Below are 22911 nucleotides of genomic sequence, written 5' to 3' on the forward strand. Positions count from 1 at the left end.
GCCAGGGAACTCGCGTTGTGATTCCCTACAAAAAACCCTGATGATTGTCAGATTTTTTTTTCTTGTTTTTTTTTGCAATACTTCTGCATATTCTGTTGAAAAGAAAAAAAACAAACAGATTTGTGAGTGTTGGCTCTTTCATTGATCCCTCAGACTTTGATCTGCTACCTTTGCAATACAGCACAAAACATTCTCAAGTCAAGGTGGACGTGTGGGGAAAAAACTGTGGAAAACTACACATGCTGTGACGCCAGTTCCCCAGACAGGCTACATTTGACATCAGTCTCTCCGACTATCACATGGTAACAATCTGGATCCAGCTGTTATAACCTGTCTTCATCCTTTCTATTCGTTTTAACCAGGCAGACATTGATCTGGGGTCTGTGTTACACTTTGATCTGATTTCATTTCAAAGAAGGGAAGTTTCAATTCCCCTCTTTTTAAACCATGTCTGGGAAGCTGGATAAATGAGTTCCAAAATAAACATTTTGACACATCAAAAAAAAAAACATGGCAAGCTCAATGTCCCGTTTCAATCACCCAACAACACTTTCAACAAAGTTTCACCTCTTCAAGCTGTCAAACCCATGTTAAGCAACACAATGCCACAAATCAGTTCCAATACTCTTCTCCAGAGTGTCATTGTTGTGCAGTTTGCATGTGGTTTGTCACTTATTTAACATTCAGATTAGAAATAAATTCTTTATCAGCAAATAGGCTCTTAGCTTAGCGAGCTAACCTCCTACTCAGCTGCAGCCGTAGGCGTCTGACTCAAAATCCCTCAGATGTTACAACCTAGATGGGTGTGCAAATGAACACAAAAGCCAACAACAAAAACAATGAACATGGTACTTTTTCTCATTAATTGACAATATAAAAAAATAACCTTTATCAAGTACGTTACCAGACATAAAAGAGCCTGTTCACTAAACTCTCACTATCTTCACATATCAGATGTAAACAAGATCAATCCTGTTTGTTTAAATTAACTTCTTATAAAAATTAAACCTCATTTCTAAGCAGAATCCAATCAAGAAAACAAAGCCCAAAATACAGCCTGTGTCATTTTCTTAACACCTTCATGTTGTTACAAACAGTAATACTGCAGTGATCAAAAGGAAATTAGCTGTGTAGCTTAAGAGAGTTTTCTACGAACCTTTCATTTTGACATTTTGATAGCTGAACTTGCAGAAACGAAGTAGTCAAAACAAAAAAATGAGCTGATAAAAGTATTTCAAAACGGGGCTAAAATGAAGTAGTGGGCTCTACGCACTCAGAAGCAGCATCATCATTTAGACGTCTTTTTGTTAACTGGTAGGTCATCCTGTCTCCAGCTGCTTGAGTCATTATCCTTCTCTATTGTACAAGTTATGGCTTCACGTGTGTCCAAACACTGTAGATTGCATGAAATGGCACTTCAAAAAGTTTGACCCTGATGAAAATGTTGTTTTTGTTTTTTTGACCACAATGCAAATCTACTTTAAGAAGTAGAGGCTTTGCATATGTTGCATTTCTTAAATGTCTTACTTAAGGTTGACTGTGAAGGCAGTGAGGATCAATTCAAACAACATGATAGAAAAATTGAGAAGGTGCAGCTCTCTGCAGAAACAGTAAATTAGCAAAACTTCTGGTACCAAAGAAGGCTCAAATGGCTGTTGAAAAGTGTTCAAAAGTGTGAGATGCTGTGCAGTTATATTCCCTTTCTGATCAAGTGTTGATCAAGCCTTTGTAGCCTTTGTAGCCTTTTCAGCGGGGAGACTGAAATTATAAATACTTGGTGAAAAATGATACAAAACTTTTAAAACCTCAAGAATTTCAGATGTCTAACAGCAGCTCAGCCTGGGCTCACTGGTCCTGCTGGAAGATGTAAGCCTGGGGTTAATATGCCAATCAGGAACTGAGATGTAAAATTTGGCATGTGTGTATCAGGACATCAAAAGTTAATCCACCAATTTTAATATTCAGATTGAGAAATCAATATCTCTTCCTCTGCGTGGCTCTGAAGAAGATATCAGTTATTTCAGTCAATGGTCTTACAGCAGAGGACGTGTTTCTCTGGTGATACTGAACAGATACCAGCATTTTTTAGGCTAATATTTACGTTTCATTGTAACTTTGACAGTCACTTCTAATATAAATCTTGAAGGGTGTGTGGTTGAAGCATGTCAATTTTTTCTTGCAAACATCCAGAGATTAACTCCACCAATGCACTATTTATGTATGTGTATTTCAGATGTGCTGGATGGAGCCAGGTTGGATTCTTTTCTAAATTATTGTTGGCTAGGTGTAAATCTGCACCCACAGGCCACAAAGATGAGTAACACTGAGGGAAGCTGCATGGATGTTTGTCTACTCTGTGTCGATTTCAGTGATCAGTAACTCACCGTTACACCAATTCTTACCCTCGACACTCAGCATTACCCCATGTGGAACCAAAGCCTTAAACTAACCCCTGACAAATCATTAAGCAATGAGATAACTGACGTGTAAAGATGCAGGTGAATTCTACATGCACTGCAGGGTTTGGCAAGAAATAATGACAGGAAAATGTTTTACAAGAGCATCCTGAAAAAAAAGACTTCAATGCCAAGGCTACAGGCTTCTCGAAGACCAAAAAAAAGGTGAAATGAGAGATAAAGCACCATGACTTCCATGTCTTTAACCCTCCTTCAATACTTGTATTCAGTCCACAGGCTCATCTCCAGGATCGTCTTTGCTTGTGCTGATCTGACAGCACCCTGAAGCACATGACTCTTCTCCAGTTCAGGTCTCGGCATGCCAGCAGGCAGGCGTGAGACAAACATGGCCATTATTCATTGTGTCCCTGTGTTGTGACACTTATTGAGAAGTCCGCACTCTTCACCTCTGGAAGGGTTTTCGTACTTTCTTTCTCCTTCTTGGAGGTTTTCCACTTTCAGCCCACGTCTCACTGGACTCTGGTCGGTGACCCCCCGGCATGAAGAAACCTGTCTGGCCAGGGGGAGGGGAGAACGGGGGTGCCCCAGCACTAGGCGGGTGGTGAGGGGGTGGACCTGAGGGGAAGAAGCCCCCATTGGCAGACATGTCATTAGGAGGAGCTCCCTTGAAGATGCGATTGAAGAAGTCCTGCAGGTCCGCAGGGTTGGTTGGACCTGGAGACGGCTCCGAGGGCGGCCTGAAAGTTAGAATTGGAAAGCTGAGATATTGTTTCTGCTGGAGTCTAAATTAATATGATGGTTCCTCCTGTTAACAAATGTTGATGTAGGAACAGTGTATGAGAAAGAAAATATTATGGAGGCTTTACTGACTTCATTTCTTTAAACTCCTGTCAGAAAACTGCCAACAGTTATAATTTTTACAAAAACTATCCGCACAAACTAGTTCTGTAGGCCTAAAGTAACAGAAGGAGGGTGAAATGGTACACACTTCATATGTGACTAAAAAGCATGCCAACAGGAGGTCAACTGGTTTCCCTGACAACCTGTTTCACTTGAAGGGACGTACCTGTTTCGTGTGGGGTTGCTGTTGTTTTTAGAACCAAAGGAGATGTGGTAGGGCACACGGTGGGTGTCGGGGGAGATGCCTATCCTTTGGCAGCCGGCCCACTCTGCAACATGACAGCATCACAACAGGTCACACGACTAAGTTTTCCTTGAAACTCAGATAACACTCATGAAGGGGATGACAATCGGATTACACAAACCTGTTATGTCATAGACTTTGCCATCCATACACGCAAAGTATGTGATACGCAAACCCAACATGCTGGACTCCGCCCACAGGTCCCCCTCCTCAGCACTATGGCAACGGTTGCATTCAGCACAGAAACGGGCCTCTGCAGGTTCACGATCCATCTCGAACCGCCTGCACACACACGGAAACAGGACTGTGGTGAAAGTCTGCTACAAAGACATGAGTCAGCTGTGTATTTAATTTCAGTCTGAGGAAACACTCTAAGCTGGTTCAGTTGTTGATTGAAGGTTGTTTAGAGACATACTTGTGTTTGCCTTCACACTTGGTACACATCATGGTGTTCATGGCTTCCTTAAGGTCATCCTGAAGTTTTGTGAGAAACTCATTCATGGACTTGGAGAGCTCAGTCGCTGCCATGCGTTTCCTGTGTGGGAATGAACAGACTCAAAGTATGACACACACTCAAATCACTACACAACTACTCTGCACGATCCACATAAAGCAGAGAGTTCAAAAGAGAGAGGAGCTGATTCACAGAACCAAAGACCAGACTGGATAAAAAACTTCCAGGCAGTTATTAAAACCGGAGAGAAAGAAAACAGAATACTTTGTTTTAAGAATTTAAACATCCTGAGAGAACAACTTTTTTCTTTCAACTTACAGCTCATACTCTCGTCGTGTCTCTGGGTTACTGACAATATCCCAGGCAGCCCTCAGTACTTTGAATGCCTCTCCAGCTCGTGGGTGTTTATTCTTGTCTGGATGCACCTGAAAGAGAAAGGACAGGGGAAAAGGTTGCATGAGTAAAAAAGAGAAATTCAGACTCAGATTTTGTACATTAGTCACTGATGGAGAAATTCAATAGTTGTATTTTTTCTCAAGCTACAGTATCTTCACACACACCTGGACCGCTAGCTGTCTGTAGGCCTTCTTCAGCTCAGCTTCAGTGGCATGTACCTCCACACCGAGCACTGTAAAAGGATCGAGTTCATCCTCAGGTACGTCAGCTAGAGCCAGCAGTCTCTCCAGCTCTTGGCCTGGCTGTCCTCTCCCTGCTCTGCCCGGGGATTCGGGGCTGCATGGTGGTACTTGTCCAACTCTTCTGAACCTGCTGCGAACTCTCTCCAGTAGGGACAACACTCTCCTCCAAAATCTTGACTCCTGAAAAGCTGTCCATAAGCGCTTCCCCCTCTCTCCAGTGAGACGACTGAACACACCCTTTGCCCACTGGGAACCAATAATCATCAAAGCACAGAAAAGTCTCATACAAGATAAGGCAGCTGTCTTGACCCACTTTGCCGACCTCAGCGTTTTATCTGCCAGGTTTGCTGATGTGCTTCTTGTCCATCTCACAAACCGACTGGCGTCTGCCTTCATTCCTGCTATATCAGTCATCTTTACCACAAGCTGCTGCCCAAGGTTGTACAATTTTATACCTCCAGTCTCCACACCAACTCCACAGTTGTGAGTTAATGTGACGATAATCTCAATCATCATGTGGATGCAGGAGATGCACCAGAAACTCACAGACTCTGACAGCATCTCCTTGAAAGCCAAGATGAGCTGGTTTCCTGTCCGCCTGCGGCCTCGGTTCTGCTGATGATGGTGGTGATTGCGCCTGCGAGTCTGCTTGTGCCGGCCTCCACTCGACATAATGTTGCCTCTTTGAAACGATGAAAAAGCACTTTGATTGCTCTGCTCCGAAAGCAGGCCGCTGCCTCTCAGTCTGCATCTCTTTCCGGACCCCACATTTCTCCAACCAGACTCCCCATTCATGTGCTGCTCCTTAGCAGCTTCATCTTCTTCTTGGTTTATTACATGCAAGTTCTCATGATCTTCACTGTTGTCATGATCTAATTCATCCGGGGCCTCCTCTTCATCCTCTTTGGCCTCTGTGGATTCACAAAACTCTGGGTCTCCAATTCCAGAGTCATGTGGAGCGGCTGGATTTGTGGTGTCCTGAGATTTGAGATAGGCTGTTTTGTACTCCTGCTTGAGGTCATCTTCAGTGTGCCTGGTCTCCCACTGACCAGACTGAGTCTCTGAGGCAAAATCTCCATCAGGGATCTCTTCCTCCTCAGCGTTAGACACTCCACCCATCTCCTCTGGAGCCACTTCTCTTTCCATCTTCCTTACAGCTGTTTGTTTAAACTGCTGCCAAACTGGATTCTCATCAAGGAAAAAATCCTAGATTTAAAATCTGCAACATTTTCCCCAGACTTTCTATGGAGAAGTGAGACTGGGGGCTCCTTGGGGTCAACCACGAGTCCACCATGTCAGCAGCAGCAGCTTTGGATCGTCAAAGGGCCTTCAAGGGCCACATCATGGATCTGGTTGTTGCCTGAAAAATAAACAATTTGATTTTAAAACAACAGTGCTCACACTTGGATTTAATGAATAAAGAAAACATTTACAATAAAACCTCAAGGAAATGTCCAAAAGCCAATTAAATCAAATTATAAGAGAGACCACTACTATTATAAAAAAAATTCTGCCAACCATCAGAAACACCAGCCATTCTTTCTATAAACATCTGATTGAGTTGAATTATGATATACTGATGTATTTGGGCTGTGGGATTTTTTAAGTAATACACGCAACAAAAAATAGATCTTAGCAAAGCTTCATGTTTTCAAGTGTGACAAAATAATGACTTCGGCTTGTTGTAGACAGAATATTAATTCCAGTTTCCACTATTTAAATAAAATTTAACTTTCTAACAGCAAATGTCAAGCAAGGAGTGTTTCCTGTATCACATGCACTTTCAATTTCCTGCTTTATATCTTTATACACTGAACACTTCTGGGCTTTACTGTTAGTCAGTTTAAGAGTCAATTTAAGATCACGGAACATTTCATTTGTCTTTACCACAGATTTCAGCATGAATAAAGAAACGAGCTGAGCTCATTCTAAAAAATTAAAGGAACTACAAATTTAAAGGAAACTGCAAAACTCACTTCGACCCAGAAATTGTACATGGTCGTTCGCATTTATTATTATTGTTTACTTGCTTGCTCGGGCGGTTTAACAGCAGCACTGTGGATATAAACGAGAGCTGCGTGGACTATCGTTTGACCTTTCCTCAATCACTTCACAGCGAGAACACGGACGTTAAAACTGCCTCCTTCTGCCCACTCCACAGCCTGTCAGATAATTTAGTTTCTAATAAAACTGAAAAATACACCAGATGTTGCAAACGCGGCTAAGGCTAGCAGACAGTAAAGGTGTTAGCATTAGGAAGCAGCCAGCAAACAGGACTACATACAGACTGACGCTACTGGGACGAGGATTAGCTTGCCTCAGGTTAGCCAACATGAGAATATTTCAACAAAAGACAGTCTCTGACCATGATTATAGGACAGTACACCAGCTGTTGTCGTTTTACCTCAGCAAAAAAACAAAAACAAATGTTAGCTGCACAGGCGTTAGCTGAACGAGCTAACGTGAGTATAAACGTCTGTCCCCTTCCTGTGAGGTTTACGAGCCAGATAAAGCATGTTTCTGTCTCCGGACGAGTCCAGAAAATAGGTCAATTATTCTGCATTATGCACACAAACAAACTAAATGTCATATATACCTTTCAGTCAGTTGTGTAACCTTGTTTGTTCACAGACAGCCAAAGTGTCCGTTTTGTTTTTTTTTAGCCACTTCTTCTTCTCTTCCTTTACCTACTTTCTTCAGTTTCTTCTTCCTCCTCCTCACCCCTCCACTGCTTCTTCTTCGTTGTTTTGTGGTCGTAAACAAAACTCACAGAAGCACTGCTGCCACCCTGTGATTTCACAGTGAGACTTAGGGCTTAACGTTAAACAGTAGACATTTCTTTTTGCTTTTCTCAAGGAACTCTGAGATAATGTCTTACAAGATTACAAACCATTTAAGTTATCACCATTCACCTCTAATTCATACTGGTGTGTGAATGTTGCATATAGTCCAACTTATTTTTGTATTATACAATTCTAATTTTACTTTATTTGTTATTTTTTTTGTTAATTCAATTTCATTTTATCTTATTGTGCTATTTGTTCTCACTATGTTCTTATTTGCTGCAGCAAAACAAATTTCTCCCCCAAGAATCAGTAATGTGTAATCTCATCCTATCCTATTGTTACTATTAAGCTGACTCATTTAAATACTGTCAGCATGATTTAGTAAAATATGGCCAAAAGTGTCTGCAACATCATTTAACACAGTTTGAACATGGCACTGGTTTAAAAGGGATCTTAAATCTGTAAATTATATAAAATGGTCTCAAGAAATTTTTGATGGTGATTGTGTGAGAAAGACCTTTGTCTGACATTGCAATGCTCAAATACACAAAGGTTTCCTGTTTCTCTTTGGAAAAAAAAAATCAGGTGTTGTAGACAAGCTAGAATGCTGAGGAAATACAGCAGGAAGACAAACTGGGGCTCAACACCCCTTGAGGAGATGCAGAGAGCAGCAACCGAAGTCCAGGTTGGAAAATCCCTAAGAAAAGTGGCCACAGAGAGAAATATCGACAGGTCAACCTTACACAGATTCCTAAAAAAGAAAGAGGGAGGGGAAGTGACAGTGGCAGGCTACACAGGGACAGCAAACGCAAAGAGGGTCTTTACAGGGGAAATGGAGGAAGACCCTGCAAACCATGTGAAAAAACTGGCTGACCAGTTCCATGGGGCTCACGGTGAAGAAATCCCATGATCTAGCCTACGAAATGGCAGAGAAAAACAATATCCCTGTCCCCGAGAGCTGGAAAGCTAACCGTTCATCAGGTAGTGTAGAAGAGATCACAATTCAACTCAGGTAAACAGTCGGTCTTGTAGCCAAACAGATTCTTAATAGTGTCCCTATTCTTTTAGGTCGAGATTGGTTCATCAGCTTTAAGGAACGCTACCAAAAAAGTCAAAAGGTCAACTTTCCCCCCGTGTGGTTCAGTTTACCCCTTGAGGTGGATCAATTTACCCCTAATTTGGGCAAGTTGAGCCACAAAGACCTTTTTTTTGACAGGTTATATTTCCATGACCAATCATTATGGATGTGGTCTAATTATTTCCATTGACGTGAGACATCATGAAATTAATGTACATGTGTTGATTTCACTTCAATTTCATTTCCACTTGCCTACAGGTCAAACCATGTAAAAAGTGGCTCAGTTTACCCCACTCTCCCCTACTCAGTACACAAGGGATTATTTACTGGGTGTCCTCATAGTTATGGCAAATTGTAAATCCTGACTTTTATCAATATTGTCCCACAGTTATTGCAAGTAAACAAAAAAGACATTGAAAACAAAGTATAGTTAGTAAGTGCCTTTTTATGTCTTGGACATTCTAAGAATGGGGCATGTTGTATGAGTCATTTGCACAGAGGTTTTAAACAGGAAACATGGATATCCAAGTGAAAAACAGTTGCAGGATAAATCCAGACGTGCAGCAACAATAGAAAAGTAAGGATCTTAATGAGTTGAAGGTACGTGAAGTAATTCAGGAATTAGGAGTGCAATATCATGCTATTAAAAAAGATAAACAACACAATCAACAAGAATGAAGTAAGGTTTGAGCTGAACCTACAAACGCATGGGCATAAACTTTGAGATTTTAAAAGGTTTGATGTCTCAACGCCTGTTTTACATTTTTATGATTTCATCTGTGTGAATTGGCCCTCTAAGCTCGCAAGGAGTGCAAAATCAGGACAAAAACAAGGTAAGTATGAGTTTATACTCACAATAATAAACGACCACCCACCTCCTTCCTCCTTATAACATAAGAGGGGTTGTCAACTACTTCTGTCACATCTGTTCAGATCTCTGTCAGACAGTTGGTGTTCAGACTTTTTGTTGTAGGGGTCTTTGACCAGGCAAAAAAAAAAAAAGTGTGGGAACCCCCCTCCAGCTTTTGCATAAAAGACCAATCTTGAAGACGCAGAGGGTTAATTTCAAGCCCCCACCACCACCACCCACATCTCCAATTTGAAAGCCGCCTCTCTACCGGGAGAGGAAGGCTCTTTTTCGGTCAGATGGCGTGCTGCAGTCCGCCCCCGTCATTCTCCAGCCCACACAGACAGGGCAGCCAGCAACCAATACGGTGCGCCGGAGGAGGATTTCTGCCAGTGATTTCAGACGAGCTACGATACGCAAAGGGGATTTACTACGCCACTCTGAGCCGGGGAAGCTTTCGGCAATAAGGTACCAGGGTAAGAAACGTACATGATTACAACTACGATGTGTTTTAGCTGGTCGTTTTCTGCCACATCTGGCTCTGGATCACTTGTCTCCGTTCGATGTTTATATCTGTTAAAAATTCAGGAATTGCTAAAGTGTTTCTACGATAGATTAGTCTAAATATAACGCACTTTTTACTCCTTGTCCAATCGAAATTAGTTATTTTTTCTTGATCAGTTTAGCCCCGCGAGTACCGACTTGAAAGCTGGGACATCGCGTGGAAGAGAGACGCCTTTCTGTCATTACGCAGGTCTCCACTGTGCACATCCGTCTACCTGACCTGGAAAAGGTAAGACAGCCTTTCATCTGGCAATCCGTTGAATTAAAGGTCTCTTTAATGAAAAGAGATTTTGAAAAAATATATATGAAGTGTTTGTGTATGGAGAACTTTTCTGTTTTCAAGTATGTTTAACTTCCTTTATTTATCATTGGCTTTATTGTTGCATTATCAGCATAAAGGTACATTGAACAGTTTGAGGGGTCTCTGGTTGTAGTCTATATTTTAAAATCTTTCCCCAGATGAATGAAGGTAAAGATTTTTCCCAAGTACTTGTTCATGTGCTTTTCTTCTCCCGCCTGAACTTTCCAGAGCTGTGTGTCATGTCTTTGCCACGCACACTTGGGGAGCTGCAGCTCTATCGGGTGCTGCAGAGAGCCAACCTGCTGGCCTATTATGAAACCTTCATCCAGCAGGGTGGTGACGACGTACAGCAGCTCTGCGAGGCGGCAGAGGAGGAGTTCCTGGAGATCATGGCACTAGTTGGCATGGCCACCAAGCCACTGCATGTGCGTAGGCTGCAAAAGGCTCTCCGAGACTGGGCAGCCAACCCTGCCCTTTTCAGTCAGCCCGTCTCTAATGTCCCCCTGGGTGGCATCCCGCTGTTCAAAGTGGACGGAGCAGGAAGTGGACTAGCAGGCGGGCCCAGGAAGTCTGTGAGCAATGGGCAGCCGGGGTCTCCGTGTGAGAGGGAGGACAGGGCGTGCCTTACTCCGATGCATAGTGGAAGCCCCAGAAGCCCCTGCTCCCAGGCCTCCCCACAGCCACCAGACACACACTACAGAGAAAAACTGTCCCCCATGGACCCACACTGGCTCAGCCCTGAGCCTGATGGGAACTGCAGCTTGGCTTCTGCATCTGGAGTAGAGGAGGAGCCACCCAGCCCACAGTGTCCTCTTGGTCCCTCCACATCCCCAAGCCCCTCTGCTTCCTTCACCCCTGCAGCTCTATCAGCCTGGCCTGGAGGACAGCTGGACGGGGAGACGGCGAGGGCGGTGGTGGAGAGCGTGGAGAGGCTCCTCAGGACCCTGCCCAGGTCTGATCCAACAGAGGTGAAGACTCTGCTCAGGATGAACAAGAAGATGGCAAAGACTGTGGGTCATATCTTCAAAATGGGGCCCCAGGATGTGAACAAAGAAGAGGAGATCAGGAAGTACAGTCTCATCTACGGTCGCTTTGACTCCAAGAGGAGAGAGGGGAAGCAGCTTACACATCATGAGGTAAAACTACCAAAGACGAGGAAAAGAATGTGTCTCACATCATGTGAACCAAAGGGCAGCTGTTATCAGGCCAAAGTAAACATTTGAAACAAAATGTGCTGTTTCTTTCTTGTCATTTTGTCTTTTTTTCACAATGTCTGTTCCTCCTTCACTCAGTGCTTTTCCTCCCCAGCTGATCATCAACGAAGCTGCAGCCCAGTTCTGTATGCGCGACAATGCCCTTCTGCTGAGACGGGTGGAGCTCTTTTCTTTGGCTCGGCAGGTGGCAAGAAAATGTGCCTATACCTCCACGCTCAAGCATGCAAGGTTAGGAGTGCTGTCCATAAAGAAGAGTGAAACCAGCAGTGTCTCTTTTGTTGCTACTCAAAACCATCTGTAGAGCAGTGTGATGTTACAACATTTGTGAAATAAATGTAAAAAGTAATAGTTACTGTGTTTCGCAGACTCAACATGTGCTTCATATGAGTCATCTATCCACCACTCCATTCATTTTCTCTGTGAACAAGGTTCACATCACAGTGGGAATCAAACTCCAACCTTTGCAGCTTTGGTATAATGAGCAAACATTGGACTCACAAACACAAATCCCCTGTGTTTGTGAACTTGCCTAAAACACAGATTCAATATGAAAGTTAATGCCATTTCTGAGCAAGAATCCCCTCTGAGAAGTTTAAGCAAGACACAAGCCATAGTTTAAGTATTTACTCAAGATGTCAGAATTATTATAGAGTGTCAAACCTAATGCTTAACATTACTACTGGTAAATATTTACATATTTACAGTCAGATGCAATTTAGGACACCTGTGATGTTTCAGGTCCTTTTATGTGATAAGTGTGTTTTTCTGTTTTCTCCCTGCAGGACAAATGCAGATGAGAACAGCATCCTGTCCCTAAAGAGAGCAAGACATGAGGTAAGTTCCCTCCTCAGCACTCACTGTGCCTTCTTATTGATGTAACAACTGACCCTATGAGTAAACAAAACCAAGCTTCAGGTCATTTGTCAGCGATGTGAAGCAGTTCATCAGCAGTGAAGTGATCATTGGTGTATTTTAGGTAATTGTGCCTGAGAGTGTATCATCTCTTCTTGGAGTGGAGGGCTCAGAGGGCATGACCCATAGGGCAGACGACGACAGCTTATCCACAGAAAGCCTCGACAGCGTGTCTCATGGTAAACACTTTAGAGCTTGCCCTACCCATTTTTATATCAAGATCTATGAAGAAACTGTTTAGATCCAGGCTTCTGTGTCCATTTCAGACATGGGCTCACAGTGTAACCAGTCTCCGTCCCCACGTCCACACACGGACACCTCCAACCCCGCCAACTGGAGCCGCCATCTCATACAACAAACACTAATGGATGAAGGGTTGCGACTGGCTCGGTTGGTATCCCACGATCGGGCTGGCAAGCTCAGTCTAGGATCAGAAGGAACACACTCCACAGGTGACTTTTCCAATAATGACTTAATAAGATGCTCTTAATAACGGGCAAATAATAAAAGTTGTGTGGTGCAGAACTTTGTCTGGGTTAAAGGAATATTTCAGCATTTTTTTCTTGATTTTTACTTTTTGAGATGCTTGTATTTTGAGGAGAGGGCTAATGTCAGTATGCAGTTTCAAATGTAAACAAAGGACCGGCAGCCAGTTAGCTTAGCACAGCACATCAACAAGTTGCTACTGGTGTGGCAAGAGCAATGGCTCAAAAATCCTCTATAAACACCTCCAAACTCATAAATGGCGTGTTTTTTTCTCATTGTTTGTGGTGAACTAAAAATAAAGTACGAAAAATAGTGTTTTTATTTCACAAGGGTTGCATGCTGGACTAATTTCTGTCTGGAAGCAGTTTCACACCGATAGAAAACAAACAAGATATAATACGTAAACCAGTGGGCTTCAGAGATGCAGATGTGTCCCTTTTCTTTGTTTTGGACTTCAGAAGGCTAGCTTTTCCCTCTGCTCTCAGTCTCCGTGTTAAGCAAAGCTAAGCAGCTACTGACAGACTTTTTGTTTTGTTTCAAAGGAGCATTAGAGCAGTGGTAATTTTCTCATCTGACGCTCACAGAAAATCATCTTGTTTTTTTCTTCAAAATACCAAGATTGTTCTTAAAATGTGAATATTAGGTGTGAAATTAGAAGAGATGATGTTGGGGTTGATTAAAATTTACAGACAAAGGCTCCCTTACCTCTCCTAACAATGAATATTTTATAGCTCTCGAGCTTGAACTCCAGTGAGTCAGACTCGGTGACGCCTCCCACCATGCACAGCTGAACTTCACCAGACAGCAAATTAGAGAGGAGAGAAGTTAGGAGGGGAAACAGAAGGAGATAGAGAGCAATGTAAAGAGAGAAAAAGAGTGATAGAGGGAGGGTTGAGAAGGGAGGAGGGGAGGGGTCACACTGTTATGGCACTTATTTAATGCCCTGTTATAGCAGCATTTTTGTCATGCATCACAGCTTCTGACAAGAAAGAACAAAAATAATGATAAAAGAAAAAGAGTGAGTGATACAAGCAAGTTGGTCATTCTGGGCTGTGATAGCAAGCCCGAGAAATGAAGCGAGAAGGAAGCCAGCAAAGACATGAGGGGGCGGGGAGGGAGGACAGGGGGGCCGGCATAGGAAGTTCTCTGTGGGCGGCAGAATCGGAGCCCCCCCTCTCAGCTCTGACTGACGTCAGAGTGTGTTAGGTGCGTGGGCTGAAGGGCGGGATGGATGGGGCGTGGGGGCGAGGAAGTGGGAGGTAATTGGAGGGGCGTTGCATTGACTCACCAAGCGACAGTGTACAAAAATAAAACCTGTGGGCAGGGAAATGGCACAGTCTTTTTCATACATCTTCTCCCTCCACCGAAAGGACTGCGGAAACAACAAAAATGACATATGCTTCATCTCTGACGTTGATCTCCCTCACTTTGTGTTTTTTTAGTTTCTTTTGCTCTCCAGCTCAACCAAGTTTCCCTCGACTGTGTCTCTCATTAATCAGAACTTTTCTCAATTCCTGTCTCTTCCAACGTCATTGTTTTCTACTATAACTTATCTCTCATCCTCCTTTAGTGATTATCTGAATCAGGAAGTCATTTTTACAATATTAGAATCACTAAATGAAAAACTTGATTCAGACAAATCTTTATGAATTCATTTCTCCTAGCATGTGATCAAATATGTGCTGATGATTTTTTAAATCACAAAGTTTTCACAGCATGTGAATGTTTAAATACATGGACTCTAAGGTTACATAAAAAGCAAATAAAAGAATTATGATTTAATAAATGAATAATTTTGACTGTTTTGGCACTGTTTTCATAAAATGTGATTATTTTCTGTCTTTTATACAACGAACCCTCACCAGAGGTATCTCACACAGTAAAGCTATCACATGAACACATTATGTGTGTGTCTTGTTCACTGAAATGTTGAGTCAACCTCCAGCTACATTAAATGTGTAATACTGGACACTGTCTGTTATAAACAGCTTGGTTTGTCATGATGATTTCACTCCATGTGGGAGAGTTTCTTGCTGAATTCCCCAAATGTCTTAAAATGCTGGAGGCATCTTGGTTGCTGTGAATCTTGACTCATATTTTCCTATAACCGAGTGTCTTCATTGTAAAACTGTGTGAAAGATATCCTGTTTCAAAAAAAAAAACAGGTTTAAATAAGAAAACATGTTATTTTGCTTGAATGTTCCAGTAGATGGATGGCTTTCAGTAGATATTTCAATATTACAGACATCAAAGTTGTGGGTCATTCATAACCAAAAACCTCTGTCTTTGGTTGTTATTGCTCCTTTTTTTTAGCTTAACTTTTTATTAAGCAAGTATTAGTCCTCAAATCAACCTGTAACATTATTTTCATATCATCCTAAATTTTTTCCTCTCTCTTACAGACATAGACGTTAAAGTGGAGAGGCGGAGCTCAATAACAGCGTGCAGGAGCAGTAGCCCCTGCATCACCAAAGATGACTCTAATCATAGAGGGAAATGAAGACAGAAAACTTCTTCTCAGTCTTTCCACTGAACTCCTCTGAGCACACAGGCAGGTTTTTTCCCATATGTACCTGCATCACTCACAACTGAAGTTGAGAGGACTTTTATTGACTTCTAAATTGATAGAATAAATGTCAAAAAAGACCAGCAACTGGTATCATAAACCTTCAGTGACTACTGATTTGGTTTGACTTTACATCCAGTGAACATGCAATGGACCCATTTTGTTATTTTTTTTTCTAATACATAGATGACATGTTCCAGAAAAAACAATAAAAAGTGCAAAAAAATTGCTATTAGAAAATTGTGCCACCTGTTCCAGATAAGTTTGGCTCTACACAGCTGCAGTAGGGGGCACTGCAACTTTAAAAAACCGCACTCCTAACCCACACCACTAACTTTTATAGTTATGTAAAAGGAGTTCCTTCTTGCGAGGTGTTTTTTTATTATTATCATTCTCCAGCAAGTGACCATTTAAAGAGCCTTTATCCTGGGCAGTCCCTCAACCCTCAGGAAACAAACAGATAAACTAATGTGTTTTTGAAGGGGCAGATATCCTCAAAGAATCAAAGCTTAAGGAAACTAAAATCTATGTAGGCGGCTTAGGAAAGAAGATTTGAAGAGACATGCTGAGGTTTATGAGACATAAAGCCATGGGACTTCTTCATTCACTCCCTCGCAGCTTTCTGTGATCATACTTTTTCACAAGCAGCTGATGTGGCGTCTGTCAGTGATGAGGCTTTACATTTTCTTCGATTATGTGAAAATGTGCTCAAAACACCTTTTTTTGATTCTCAGCAGCATGAAACTGATGCTTGTGGAAGTTCATTTATTAGTTGTCTCCTGCAACAGAGAGGTCAGGTTTCAAGTGCAGCTGCAGTGTTGTGCTCACAAAACCTTGCTCACCATTTGAGCAAAATGCATTTAAGAATTCAAGGTAGAAATACTCTTACCCAAGGACTTTCAGAATAGTTCATTACAATTTTAAATGTAAATGGAAACTCAGAGTTTGGTGTGGCTTCCTCAGTCCTAAATAACACACGGGTAAGCCTTATGTGACTTTTAATTTCAAGTTTTTAAAATCTAGAGGAAGCTAGGATATTACAAAGACTAATCATTCTGTGCTTTCTAAATTTAGAAGAAGAAAAAAACACAGAGGTTTACACAAAGAAGCTCAAGGTGCTTGACTCTGAATTCAGCAGTTCTTACAGTTTACATCAGTGGCACAGTGCAAAAGTGTTATCAGAATTTGTTATATGACTAATTTCATGTTGATATTGGTTGATAATGTGACAATTTTTTGTAAACCTAACAAGTATTTCAGTGAGATAGCTTGCTGTGCATCACTCACACCTGCCTGTCCCTAGAGCATTAGTAACATAGTCAGTTTAATATGTTGCATAAAAGATTATTTATTTTGTTACATCTCAATAAATGTTATTTTATTTCTTAAAGCTGGAGTGTGTTTCATTTTTTTACCGCAAAGAGTATAAAGTACAGTACAGAAGTCTTCCTTTTCTGGCAGTTCTTGGATGTGTGGAAGAGGCCACGGAGCTGCGTCACACAGCCAGCAACACCTCTTCTGTCATCGTGTTTGTAGCACTGACGCTTCGCACCAAGCCTGAAATCAGGCATGACTCACCTACACCAGTGGAGTCATCAGCACTCATCAACACGCACACGAACATACACACATACACACAACACTGACAAAAACACAAATATAAACCTGATCAGATTAAGTTGTAAGTTAAAAACAGTTGTACAGTAAGTTATTTTAAGTGCTGTAACTGTTCATTTAATGTGGTCAATTGGAATTAGTGCACAATCTGTTAGAGAAAAGTAAAAGTAAAGTTTTTGAGACATGGGGTTCTTTTTTTGTCTGCTCATGAAACTGCTGGCCAAGCTACCATTGATACAGCTTCCTTGTAAGATTCAGAGACCAAAGAATAAATCCCACAGACTTATGTGATGTTTTGTCTGCCAAAATGAAAAAAGGGGACATGTCTGCATCTTACTATGTTTCCATTAAAAATATAGAAAGATCAGAATAATGTAATTTTACTCATCTTTATTAACCCCTGGAGGATGATCTTTAAGTCAGAGCAAGAGATGCATTCAACTGTTTTACTTTAAATACATATATAATAATTATACATTTTCTTGAGCATTTAAATGTATTTATTTCATTCTTTAAGCAGCTGGCAATTGTCATGGCAGATGCAACTTAAGGCATTTTTTCCACAAAAACACTTTCTGCAAGTAAATGTTCAAACAAACATATGCGTATAAAAATGATGGGAGCAACTACTACAGAAACACAGAGGTATTTAACTTAATACATGTAAACAAATTACTCCTAAATTTCAATCCATTTATTTCAGAGATTTGTTTCCCAAACTTTAATATAGAAGTTACATGCAAATCTTCATCATTCTTGAGCAGCATCTCTGTGGTCTAAGCACCACATTTACCAAAGTTAAACAACTACTTTAAACAGGTCTGTAGTTTTGGGGAGAGCCCTTCAAATACCATGGAAGCATCATTATTAGTAGACATTTTAAAAGGAATGGGACAAATTTTTTTCGTTATGAACAACAAGTGAATATCGGAACAAAGTTAAATATATTAAATACAAAACAAAAAGAACTATTGCTATATGTTAGAACCAATGACCTAAGTGTCAAAATGGGTTTTTGGAGGTCCATTGACACTTATTCTACACCTCAGATCAGGGGTGGCCAACAAGTCAGAGACCAAGAGCCACAAAAATTGGTACAACAAAGAGCTACATCCCACACATGGGCTGACAAACGCACTTCCTGTCACACATAAACGAAATGACATAAAGTAAAAATCATTCCACTTTCAATTTTCAAAGCAAAATTTACTGTTTGTGTGTTTAAATTCATACTTGAAGCCGTGTCAAAGACAAATTTCTGTTTTTACTGCAGAAGAGACAAAGTTCCATCCATCCATCCATCCATCCATCTGTGTATCTATCTATCTATCTATCTATCTATCTATCTATGAGCACGAGTGATTGAGAGTAGAACATATAGAGAAGAGAAACTGAAACCTTAAGTATCAGTCTCATTATCCAAGTATTGATCAATACTGATCCTAACATTGGCATCAATATTTAAGATTGATCAGCACACCACTACTCGTAACAATATACATATAAATATTCTTTATGAATGGATAGAGGAGCTGCACACTGAAAGGCAAAGAGCCACATGTGGATCGCGAGCCGCAGGTTGGCCCCCCCTGCCTCAGATGATTGAGATGCTGTCATCTACATCATTCAAGGGCAAACAAAATCCATATGAGGCAGGTCAACTTCAGTGCTTTTTCTAGAAATCAGGTCAACTGAGTTTTAAGTAATCCATCATGTATTCTTGAGAAGACATGACTCAAACAAGGGAAGGAAAATTCAGTTTAGGTGATGTGGGTGTGAAGATGTCTCAGGAACTCTCCTCTGGTGGTTGTGTTTCCTGGGAAAACAGCCTGACAGAAGTCACAGACATGCGACTGAAGCGCCACATCTGACACCAGCATCCCGCTGGACGGACACGGGAAGTCATCCACCAAAGTGGAACCTCCTGGCAAAGGCATCTGACAAAAAACAAGAAATTTGGACATTTTTAGGGGAGGAACATGAGAAAACTCCAAGCACAGATTGAATCCATGTCATGTACAGAAACCTACCATCTTAGTGAGCATTGTTTTATCTCCTCCAAGATGAACAGCTTGATCCAGAGTTTTGAAAGAGGCTCCCTGCCACCCAGGGGAGTCCACACTTAAAAGAGGTGCAATATTTTGTTCCAAGTTTTTGTCCTCTTTTCTCTGTAGAGGCAAATCCAGACAGAGCTTGGACATATCTTTAGCAAGGAGATCATGGAAAGTCCCAGCATGTCCATGAGGTCCATCAATGCCACAATGTGCTGCAGGGCCGTGTGCTGAGGTTGTTAACTGTTGAGGCTTTTCATGGAGACAAACTGGAGTTTCTTGGGTGGACTGGACTTGAGTGGCCCGCTCACCACTCTCTCTGTCTGGAATAGGAGCACCACGTTCTGTCATATCACAATGGGCATTTGTATGACACTGTTTGTGATCTGCACCTTGCTGTTTCTGCAGAGCAGCTGTGAGTTGGTGTAACAGAGCTGCCTGCTTCAGGCACAGCGACCTCAGGCGAAGATACTGCTGATACAACTCACTGTACGCTTCCTCCATTTCAGTAGCTCAGAGATCTGCACCCTTTCAAAAAATAAATAAATAAATAAAACATGTCTATAAACACAGACAGATGGAGATATATATTCTGCAGTGAGAAACTGCATCTTCAGCTACATACAAAAATGCTCAAAATTACAAAAATCTGACGAACTGAACAAAGTGATATTGTGACAGCTCGAGTTAAGTCTTCAGGAACCAAAGCTAGACATGATTGTCCTTTAATTCCTGTAAATTCCCCTCAAAAATCCAAATATATTTTGGAGACAGTTGGCAGAGATAAGTCTGTTATTCTTGGGGTTCAGATAAGATACTTTCTGATTTTTTCATTTATAGGTTATTTGCACCAACAAACTGAAAGGTGGATTGATGCCCTGCATAGTACAATTTTATTTTCCTTTATATGTATATTAAGACTTCCCTGGAAATTAGTCACCCCTCTCACACTATGACATTTAGGATTGCCAAGGACATCTTCTAATTTGTCACCCTATCAAAATAATGGCCGAAGTCATTTTTTCAAGTTTTTGGGAAAACATAAAAAACTTTATCAAATGCAGAGCATATGATATTTATAAATAATTTTATGAAAAAGGCCTTTACGGTGGATGACTGTTGACATGCAAAGAACATTATGTGTTAATCATATAGCATTAAAGAATAAAGTGACTTGGGACAATTTTTCTAACATTCTCGTGTGACATAGGCAACTTTAAACCTGGCTTAAACTGCCCTTTCATTCCATAGTGAAAACTCAAAACTGAAATTACCCAGAGATAAATTAAACAAATGTTATTAATATCTCTTTACTGGCTTCCAGTAGCAGCTCCAATCAAATTCAAAGCTCTTCTTCTGGCTTACAAAACATTGACAAGAATGGCTCCTGCCTACCTGGGGTCCCTCTTCCAGGTCTACACTCCTTCACTGCACTCTGCTTGTGAAAGACGCCTGGTGCTCCCAGCCCAGCATGGCTCCAAATCTCTAGCCAGACTCTTCTCCTCCAAATGGTGGAATTCATTACCTAACTCTATAAGATCCGCAGAGTCTCTTTCTACTTTTAAGGGTTGTCTGAAGACTCGTCTCAGGGAACAAGAGATGATTTAAGCCAAAAACTCATTTTCATCAAAAATGACTTAGGCCATTATCTTGATAGGGTGATGACTTGTTACCATGTATGTACAGTTAAAGCGTAAAAAGTCTGTGTGCACCCTGTCAATTGTGTCCTTACACAGTTACTTACCACTTTGGAGAAATCACGACTCCTCCTCATTTCTTGCAGTGGGGTTCAGAGTTTTCTCCCATCCAGCCTTTCCCCATCTTGAATGAGCCTCCTGATAATGTCAAGGAGTCAGAGACAACGTCTCAGGAAGTAAATCCACATTCCCAGCATTTTTACTCCACAGTCTGTTTGTCTTCAGGTAAGCCAATGGAAATAATGTTCCACTCAATGCAACGCAAAGTGTACTAAACAAGGTCAAACATGAGGAAGTCGCTGCTGAGAACAGGGAAGTGAACTCTGATTTGCATAAAAAGGAACCTCAGCCACTCTAATTTAGGCTCAGTTTTAAACTGTGACATGACACTGTGTTTCACCAGAGAGCTAAAGAAAAAAAAACACCACTGAGAACAAAAGTTCAGCTGTATTTTAAGATAATAAGAGATATTATTAAAGTAATCTGGTTTTAAAGAGGATTAAATGGCAGAGTTTTTCATTCCATTACAAGTTTTGGACTAACTGAGACAGAAAATGTATAAGTTAGGTGACATAAAGGAAGAAGTGTCTAAGTTAACATAAAAAGCAGGACTGTAAAATTAAGACTTTCCATAACATGAAGGTTTATTGAATTTATAAAATTCACATTAAAAAAAAATCACACGAGGAAAAAGTTTGTGTCTCCAGGCAGGACGTAAATTAATTTAGCAGATATGAGTGTTTGGTTGTGTCTCAAAAACCTACCAGTTTCTGCCAAGAATCACAGTGAAAGTTGACAATCCCATGAGAGGGACATGAAGACTGTGGAAAGGGGGCGGGGGGATTACGTGAAACTGAATTAACTCTCATAATTTGAGTTTGAGCAAAACACTGAATCAGCTCAACTTTCACCTCTGCCTGGCCGTCCATGAATCATGACTTTGTTGAACCTGGGCGCACAGTTTCATTGGAAAAATGATTATCTTTGTTCTGGTCAATTTTCGGTTCCTACTTCATGATCCAGCCTTATAGATCCACTCATAATAGCAGCTCTTTTCTGTGAGTCACAGCTAAACTAAGTTCAGGCTACTTACTCTAGGAGTGAGAGGTCAGCTACTGCAGGAGATGTAAACACAGTGAGAGCCAAAGGTCCCGATGAGGGTTAAGAACAAACCCTTCACTTCTGTCAGGGAAACTGAATCGCGGTTTGCTCTGATGACGTTATCACCTGACTCCACTCCACCTGCGTCAAATCAGGGGAACACTTCCTGTAAAAGTTTACCTTCAAAATAAAATGTCAAAGTTAACATCAAACTTTAAAAATGTACTTCCAATGTGGCAGTTTCAATAAACTGATTTATTTCTTTTTTCTGATTTATTTTGTTTCGATTTGTTTAATTGTAAAAACAGCCCAGTTACACTCTCCAGTGTAAAGTCCAACAGTGTTTTCCAAAGGCCTGAATCCACAACCTGTTGTGTTAAAAGGATTGGATAACTCACTTATTCTCATCAGTCTTCATCAGAGTACAGGTGATCATCCCCACTCCTCCTCACTTTACATACACAAAGTTTCAATATACCAGCTCTGTAAGAAGGAGACTAATGGATGCTGAACTTTGTTGAATTTGTTAAGTGTCACCTTAAGCAGCTTTATAAGAGGATTGATTCTTTTTTGTTTGTTTTGTTTTTTTCTCAAGTGTAAGGTGAAGAAGGAGGTTTTTTTTTGTTTCCTAATCATGCGAGGAAGGTCCCAGACTGTCAACTTCAGCAGTAACGATGCCAAATGTTGACAAGACATTCCTTAGTAGAGAGATAATAATGAGGTAGATGAAGGGACTAAAGTTGGCGCTGTGAGCCAAAATGTAAAGGTATTTTGGCTGTGTGCTGTGGATGTGCTAAGTGATACCACAAACAAGTGGTGGGAGCAGAATTTTTTGACTGGGCTGTACTAATAATAATGATCCCACAGAAAAAAGTATTATAGTATGAAATCTAACTTTGCTGAAAAGCACTGCTGAACTCAACTATTTGAGGACTCAATTAGTATGGTATAATTTCCTGGCGTGACCTCTGGCCAGGCAACAACCCCAGTATTTATTGTAACAAAAAGAAAATCACAGAGCATGACTGACATAATCAC

At 41.2% G+C, this 22911-nt stretch overlaps 3 protein-coding genes across 7 annotated transcripts; 1 reads left to right on the top strand and 2 right to left on the bottom strand.

Moving 5' to 3' along the window:
• Position 1: 1 nt before the first annotated feature.
• Positions 2-7436, bottom strand: dnajc14 (DnaJ (Hsp40) homolog, subfamily C, member 14). 4 transcript variants are annotated; one of them, XM_074667608.1, is made up of 7 exons: positions 7345-7436; positions 4576-6013; positions 4334-4440; positions 3977-4096; positions 3683-3843; positions 3484-3586; positions 2-3154 (listed from the first exon to the last, which is right to left on the bottom strand). In XM_074667608.1, the coding sequence occupies exons 2-7, from the start codon at positions 5797-5799 to the stop codon at positions 2860-2862; spliced, it is 2010 nt and encodes a 669-aa protein (XP_074523709.1). In that variant the 5' UTR covers positions 5800-6013; positions 7345-7436; the 3' UTR covers positions 2-2859. The 4 variants fall into 4 exon arrangements, with proteins under 4 accessions (XP_074523709.1, XP_074523692.1, XP_074523684.1 ...); XM_074667591.1 differs by having other exon boundaries at positions 4576-6002; positions 7250-7433; XM_074667583.1 differs by having other exon boundaries at positions 7250-7433.
• A 2130-nt stretch (positions 7437-9566) lies between these two features.
• nab2 (NGFI-A binding protein 2 (EGR1 binding protein 2)) lies at positions 9567-16716 on the top strand. 2 transcript variants are annotated; one of them, XM_074678194.1, is made up of 8 exons: positions 9567-9840; positions 10046-10157; positions 10458-11365; positions 11538-11671; positions 12226-12277; positions 12420-12534; positions 12622-12807; positions 15244-16716. In XM_074678194.1, exons 3-8 carry the CDS (start codon positions 10469-10471, stop codon positions 15339-15341), a joined length of 1482 nt encoding a protein of 493 aa, XP_074534295.1. In that variant the 5' UTR covers positions 9567-9840; positions 10046-10157; positions 10458-10468; the 3' UTR covers positions 15342-16716. The 2 variants fall into 2 exon arrangements, with proteins under 2 accessions (XP_074534295.1, XP_074534214.1); XM_074678113.1 differs by having other exon boundaries at positions 10051-10157.
• A 481-nt stretch (positions 16717-17197) lies between these two features.
• LOC141794715 (uncharacterized) lies at positions 17198-21996 on the bottom strand. Its single transcript, XM_074675147.1, has 4 exons — positions 21866-21996; positions 20820-20910; positions 19055-19603; positions 17198-18961 (listed from the first exon to the last, which is right to left on the bottom strand). The coding sequence occupies exons 3-4, from the start codon at positions 19577-19579 to the stop codon at positions 18785-18787; spliced, it is 702 nt and encodes a 233-aa protein (XP_074531248.1). The 5' UTR covers positions 19580-19603; positions 20820-20910; positions 21866-21996; the 3' UTR covers positions 17198-18784.
• Between the last annotated feature and the right edge of the window lie 915 nt (positions 21997-22911).

The sequence above is a fragment of the Halichoeres trimaculatus genome, unplaced genomic scaffold, assembly GCF_033239565.1.
Source record: "Halichoeres trimaculatus isolate MK-OKI-2021-1 unplaced genomic scaffold, fHalTri1.1 fHalTri1_scaffold_1, whole genome shotgun sequence".
NCBI lineage: Eukaryota > Metazoa > Chordata > Actinopteri > Labriformes > Labridae > Halichoeres > Halichoeres trimaculatus.

Coding starts and splice junctions, on each gene's coding strand:
- dnajc14 (XM_074667608.1), bottom strand. CDS start 5,799: ATGGAAAGAGAAGTGGCTCCAGAGGAGATGGGTGGAGTGTCTAACGCT. Junction 4,441..4,575: donor ACAGACAGCTAGCGGTCCAG/GTGTGTGTGAAG, acceptor TTTCTCTTTCAG/GTGCATCCAGACAAGAATAA. Junction 3,155..3,483: donor AGCAACCCCACACGAAACAG/GTACGTCCCTTC, acceptor TCTAACTTTCAG/GCCGCCCTCGGAGCCGTCTC.
- LOC141794715 (XM_074675147.1), bottom strand. CDS start 19,579: ATGGAGGAAGCGTACAGTGAGTTGTATCAGCAGTATCTTCGCCTGAGG. Junction 18,962..19,054: donor AAACAATGCTCACTAAGATG/GTAGGTTTCTGT, acceptor GTTTTTTGTCAG/ATGCCTTTGCCAGGAGGTTC.
- nab2 (XM_074678194.1), top strand. CDS start 10,469: ATGTCTTTGCCACGCACACTTGGGGAGCTGCAGCTCTATCGGGTGCTG. Junction 11,366..11,537: donor AGCAGCTTACACATCATGAG/GTAAAACTACCA, acceptor TTTCCTCCCCAG/CTGATCATCAACGAAGCTGC. Junction 12,808..15,243: donor AGAAGGAACACACTCCACAG/GTGACTTTTCCA, acceptor TCTCTCTTACAG/ACATAGACGTTAAAGTGGAG.